General features: G+C 46.6%; 1 protein-coding gene across 1 annotated transcript in view; it reads left to right on the top strand.

Annotated features, from left to right (window-relative positions):
* T265_01779 (hypothetical protein) overlaps positions 1-6529 on the top strand; it is a gene marked incomplete at both ends in the record, with an annotated part of 53984 nt that extends 47455 nt beyond the window's left edge. The window contains one exon of the mRNA XM_009165869.1: positions 1544-6529. Within this exon, the coding sequence (XP_009164133.1) occupies positions 1544-6529 (4986 nt within the window). The remainder of the gene's footprint in view (positions 1-1543) is intronic.
* Positions 6530-6876: the final 347 nt, after the last annotated feature.

Below are 6876 nucleotides of genomic sequence, written 5' to 3'. Positions count from 1 at the left end.
TATATATATATATATATATAAAGTACTGGTAAAATTTAGATGCCATATGAACTTCCACATCTTGAAATACCACTGGATGTACGTAACGTTTCTTTCCCACATTAGCATAAGCCCCTTGGAAACGCGCGAGCAAATGTCCGGAACTGACCGCGGGGCATATTCATTTCAAAATTAGCTTAGTTATCTTGAAATACCACTGGATGTACGTAACCACCGTTTCCCACATTAGCATAAGCCCCTTGGAAACGCGCGAGCAAATGTCCGGAACTGACCGCGGGGCATATTCATTTCAAAATTCGCTAGCTTAGTTTCTGAGTGCTAATTAACAGTTATGCGGCGGTTATGCTGATTGGCTGATGAACGCGCTGTCCATGAAGATTCGGGTTAAAATGAGCACATCCACAGGATCGATATTTGCATTTTATCTCGAGAGTAGTATTCACTTCCATCATCAGTACCGAATGCAATGGTTCAGAGTTTCTGGACAACAGCCGCTTGGATTCAAACTCACGCTGTCTTCGAATTCTTCCACTGAGCGGCCCTCATATTTATTTTTCAAAGTGAATAGGGTATTTGTTCGGTATCGAATCAGTAACCAACCATGAATTTACGCTCTCAGTGGAGTACACAAACTCGCCACATTGCCAATTTTGCATCCTCCCCGAACTGGTCACTAGCCTTTTTCGCCAAAATAGCCCTCCTCCCCTCAAATCCATGCACACTTTCCAATTGCCCGTCATCTTTTGTATCTTCGAATAAACAGTAGTGTCACATCATTTGCTAAGCGCTTTTCCTTGATATTTGCGACTTTGCTGATCAGTCTTTGATAGTAAACTATTGCCCTAATCGTTTTATCATAAACAAACAAGTGCACTGGAGCTTGAATTTTTAAGAAATGTTGTGAGATAATAGAATACACATCGTGATTCCCTTGTGAATAGCGCTCTATTGAATCATGTTGCCTAGAATACGAGTATTGAATTTTTCACCGACTTCTTAACTGACAGATAGTCCACACATGTGCAGGAAACAAATCGTTCGGGCTCCACCCCTTTCTAGCAAATGCAGCTTAGACAAAAAATGGACATTCTTTCAGAGTCACATCAGTTACCTCACCTGTGGCAATTACGCACTACTTTTAGGCAACGGCGCAGCAACCAGATGGCGTTGTTTACCGCACCCTTCAGTCGAGATTGGCGTTTGACCCCGGGCGAAGTTGGTCACGCCTCATCTAAATTTGTGGTGACTAGGCCAGGGACCATATCGTGATTGACACAGATAATTGGAATCTTAGGTTGATTTTGATGGGAAGCGTTTAAACACTTGCACTTAGGAAACTATTATTCAGAATTTACACGGAATATATTGGCAGTTCAGTTTTGGGGCCATCAAGTAATCACCTGTTGAGTTTTTCCATTGGTTGTACTATAAAACAGCCCTATTTGTCTTCTAAATCAATTCCTTATGCTGTGCCTTTTTTGCTCTCAATCCTAGATGCCCTCTCCTTTGATTTGGCCACACTCTACTCCGTCACAATTCGCCAATGTTTGTGTGGTTCCACGTTCTCAACTTGATCCTATGGATGACAAACTTCCAGAGATCCGAGACTGCACAGACTGTTGCACCCCAGGAAAGCTCAAAGAAACCGATTATTCGCCAGCCACCAACAGACACCTATTCAGCGGATGGTGTACTAGAGTTCGTTTGTCAAGCTGATGGTGTTCCAAAACCGGTCATCCACTGGTACGATGCAGGCACAGGTCAGACTGTTATCGACCGCGTTCCCACCAGTGGCTCGACATCGGGAATTCACGTCAATCAGCATTACGGTCGATTGATGATTTCAAACCCTACACGGGACAAGGTCTACACGTTCTACTGCAACGCTTCAAACAGTGCCGGGTGGACAGTGAGTCACCCACCAGTCAAAGGAGGCCTAGCCTATCTGGATTCTGTTTTCCGTCAACTTCCATTAGACAAAACTGTGCACGAAGGTGATCGTGTTTTGCTTGAGTGTGTACCACCGAAAGGAGTTCCGAAGCCATACGTACTATGGCTGCGAGATGGAAAACCCTTTGCCATGAAAGGTCACTTACCACAGCCTGTCAATATCACTTTGCCGAGTTTACCGTCCGTAAAGGTGACCGAACAAGGTGAACTTCAGTTTGATTCTGTTAGGCTCTCTGATTCTGGATCGTATGTTTGTGTTGCGGGAAATATTATTGGTAAAACTCAGTCACCTGCAGCAAAACTTACCATTCAGCCGCGTGTGCGCTTCATTGAGACACCCAAAGATGTTCGGGCCCGTCAGGGTATGGACGTGAAATTCAGATGTCGGACAGAGGGGAATCACTTGGTGCAGTGGGGCAAAGGTCAAGATGGTGGTGGAATTATCGATCACACACGTACTGAGTTGGCCGAGGGTTATCTACTACTAAAAAATGTTCAGCCCAGTGACGCTGGTGTTTATGTTTGTACCGCACCTGGAGGGATTGCTGCCGATGCTCAACTAACCGTTGAAACTCCCCCAACATTCTCTCGGACACCGGACGATTTGACAGTTCATGAAGGTGATGTTGCTGTCTTTCATTGTATCACAAACGGTTACCCAAAGCCATCGATCTACTGGGAATTGCCTGATAAAACACCAATTTTTCCGTCAGATCATTTAACTGCAACGAACAACAACAATCGATTTTATCTTCACAGTGATGGGCGTTTGGAAATCAGTCGTGCTCAGCTAAGTGATTCAGGAAAATATCAATGCACTGCGCATTCATCCATTGACCGGATTCATTCCAGTGCTATCCTTCATGTCATCCCAGATCCCCACGCAAATACAGAAAGCAAGAAATCAGAGGGACCGCACACGAATCTAGGGAACTCCAACACCCATGCTCATTTCCCTTTTGCTCCAATCATCGGCTTACCTCCTGCGAATCAGACTCGCACTGTCGGCGATGTTGTCACTCTGGATTGCGAACTCAGTATCAGTCGGGCAAGCGTCCAAGCAGGCGTGCACGTGCATAAACAGCCGATGGGAATTCAGAGCTCAGATTGGACTGTGAACTGGTATCGAAACACTGCATCAACCGGACACGAGACTGAGCTGTTGGATTTTTCTGGTTTTGCTGACGTGCAACGTTACAGTCTTCTACCAGGGGGAAGCTTGCAAATCGTCGATGTTCAACTGAATGATGCTGGAAGCTATACCTGTTCGGCACACACATTAGTTCGCCTCTCTTCGTCAAAACATGACGCTCCCTTGATGTTGCAGTCTAACTGGACAGCATATTTGAACATTGTGCCATTTGGGACCCTAATACCACCCGAGTATGGTCAAGAAAACCCACTGTCACCACCGAGAAATGTTCATGTGACCAATCACACTGACACAACCGTTACATTGGCCTGGGATGCGGCCAACTGGATTGATCCTGGTGTTGGATCACGTGACTCAGGGGATCGATTTGACGGACATCACATCCCGATAACCTATTGGGTCGAGTTTTACCGTGCTGACCGACCCTTGGAAGGTTGGAAGACCGTGGAACAGAACTGGCAAGCGAACACGGTAAAAATTGGTGGCTTAGAGACCAATACTGTGTATTACTTTCTGATTCGCCCTCGCTGGAGTGACGGACGAGTTGGCTGGGTTAGTCCACCGATAGGACCGGTGTTAACCTTTTCGTCAGCTTTTGCAGGTAGATCGGGTGACCAGACCACAGGTCAATTACACAAAGGACTGACGAACAAGGACCTAGTATCTATTATGGAACGAGTGGAGATCCATAGCCTGAAGCTCTATGCACTGACGCCTAGGCATTTGCGGGTGAGCTGGACTGTGGAAGAACCACCAGGCATTCTTCAACTAATCAATGGGTTCACAATTTACTACCGTGAGGCTAACATCCTACGATGTATTGCCGCTAATTTAAATCTGCTAAATTCCGCCGAGACGGCAGACGTAGCAGAAAACGAGAGTGCCTATTGTAGCCTGCAGATAAGAGAAGGTGATTCCAAAAGTCAACTGTATCTACGTCTACAAGACTTCCAGCGTCTACGAACCATTGCACACCAGCCCAAGGACAGTCAGTATACACCCAAAACAAGTTCGACAATGAGTTTAGATGTGAAAGCCGACTTTGTCCCCAACGAAAGGCAACTTGAACAAATGCATCCTGTGGTGCTTGAGGGATCCGGGCTTTTGCGCGATCTTGAACCGTTTCGGTGCTACGAAGTCAGTGTAAAGTCTCACTTAACCAATGGTTTACTTGGAAAAATCGAGGGGCGAGAAAGTGTTGCCCACACTGTTCTGACTTTCGAGAGTTTCCCCAGTCTTCCTCCCGATAGAATCGCAGCCCTTTGGGTGTCTGCCACGGAAGTTGAACTGACCTGGACCGCGCCACCAGTGTCTGCATGGAACGGCCTTTTGTCCGGCTATGCCAGCTATGTTTATGATGAATTTGCACACAACTATCAAACTTTCAATACAACAATCAATTCGGAGATGAAAATACGCATTCGCGGTTTGACAAGCCCGAGCGCATACTTTATACAAATGGCTGCAGTAACCTGTAAAGGTGTTGGCTTACGCAGCAAACCGCTCAAACTGAATCCAGATTTGCGGCAACCAGGTCTTGGTGTTGGATGGGGTTATGATGAACGTACAGGTTTACCTGCCAAAACCCAGTCAAATAAGAACCAGCCCGGGAATGTAAAGCCTTTTATTCAACAACCATGGTTTATAATTATTCTGGTTATCAGTATTGTCCTATGGATCACGTTAACTACGCTGATTGTGTGTTTTTGTCGCCGACAACGCTACACCCTACGGAAAACTGCAGGAGCCGTACTGATTACCAATAACTCACATTCCACATCGCTGACAGGTGATAATGGAGTGAATGCGCAGGGGTCCATAGACGGGCGTCGAACTGGTCGATTTATGAAAGGAACCAACAATGTTCAACTGGAACCGTTAATTTCCCCTGCTCCCTTCAAATCTGATTTGGAAATGTTTGCCAGTCTACCAGTTAGTACAAACCAAGTGCACACTACCACCGAGGACGTGAGTAACTATGGCGTTTATTCTGTGACGCAGAGTGAGATGGATCGGATCCAGTGGCCGTCGAGAATGACGGACACGTCAGTCAACCGGAATTCCGTGTATCCTGTGTCACATTCTCTGGTTGATGGTGTTGGATTCGTCACATACGAGTCCAACGGTACACTGGCATCACGACCTCAAACCATGTCTCCTCATGTAACACAAAATTTCGACTACACCCCATTGAACCAGCCAGCTTTTCGACCGATGCTTGTGCCTACGTCGAATAACTTAGCGAATCATCCGCCTAACGGCATGCCACAACCTCCAACATATCTCACCTATCAGACACAAATGGTACCGCTTTCACAATCGACCATGGAATTCCCAAATCCCACTGCCCTTGCCGAGCGGAACCAGGCCTATTTCCAGGGTACAAGTGGAGGTGGGCTTCCTCCTATTGCACCCGTGGCACAACTTGGAAGTCATCTGGTTGTAATGGAACGTGGGACACCCTCGTCTGTTATCGAGAGTGTTGGATCGTTCGGTTCTGTGGCTCCCTATGCAACAGCTTCCATCATCCAGAATGTCCTACCCCCTGAGCCTCAGTCCTATCTGCGAAATTTGGACAAGCGATTGGATTCTGACTGTGACAAAACCGAGGTTCATAACCATTCTGGGACTAACTCACAGTCATCGATGAGTGAAGGAAGCTCTTACTCGACTAAGCGACTCCCCAACATGGAACGCCTACGAGATCAACGAGCTACAATTTCACCGGTACGAATCTGTGGACCAAACACGGAACATTCAGTACTAGAATCTCAGAGCTGCGTTGCCACGCCTGCAAAACATGTGAATTCCGATATGCCAGTTGGTTCACACAACACCTCATCTTCTCAGAGTAAATCTGTATCTACCGCCTCGACGACCACTCAGCAAAGCGAAGAAAGTAATAAAAACTTGCGTAATCGATCACCAGGATCTGTAACTCAAGGTTCCGGTAGTTCTGGTCCAACAAGAAATGTGGCCTTCACCAGTCCGAGCGGAAATTCCGCGACCGATAGTATTTACTCATTTGCTGATGATAACATACCACCTCCGCCCGCATCACCTCCACCACCAGCTCCGACAAAGCCTATCAACATCCCGTTCAGATACAAAGATTTCGACCAGTGTCAGACATCTGACCGTTCCAGTTCATGCTTGTCCCATTTCCCCGACCCTCGCATCCCTTCTCGCTTGCCAGAAACAAGAAAAGAAAATCGACCTGCTGTGTATGACATGAATGCTGAGTCCTCTGACGACGAATCCGACAGCACATATTCCCATAGAATGACCAATAAAAGCCTAGAGCACCACCGACCTTATCTATTTACTGTGGCGAATGGACCAGTTACGTCTAATTTCGGCACTTCCATCCACGTACCTCTGGCAGCGGACGAGCCGCAAAGCTCAACCTATGCTCAGGTCTACTAGTCATCCAATCAGGAACAAGTAGTCTAAGAACCGGGGCAGACAAGTACACATACAGACGGTGTTCCAACTGGAATATTTGGATCATTGCATTTCCTATGTGCTACCAACAGATCTGTCACTGTGATGAAATCATTTTGTGACGAAGGATGACAATGGGAACCAAGGCCACTTACCCACTAGTTTCGGCGTTTGTGTGAGACACAAACAACTGCTTCGTCTTTCAGCCTACATCTCTCATCCGTAGCAGCGCCGACGGATTTGTTTTTTTTCATTTGGTGTTGTCATAAAGCCACGGCCTGATGTACAAACTCCTGTGTGTGTGTGTGTGTGTACAAATACTATCCCAA

Source organism: Opisthorchis viverrini (genome assembly GCF_000715545.1).
Source record: "Opisthorchis viverrini unplaced genomic scaffold opera_v5_19, whole genome shotgun sequence".
Lineage (NCBI taxonomy): Eukaryota > Metazoa > Platyhelminthes > Trematoda > Opisthorchiida > Opisthorchiidae > Opisthorchis > Opisthorchis viverrini.
This window is presented reverse-complemented; position numbering and strand designations above follow the sequence as displayed.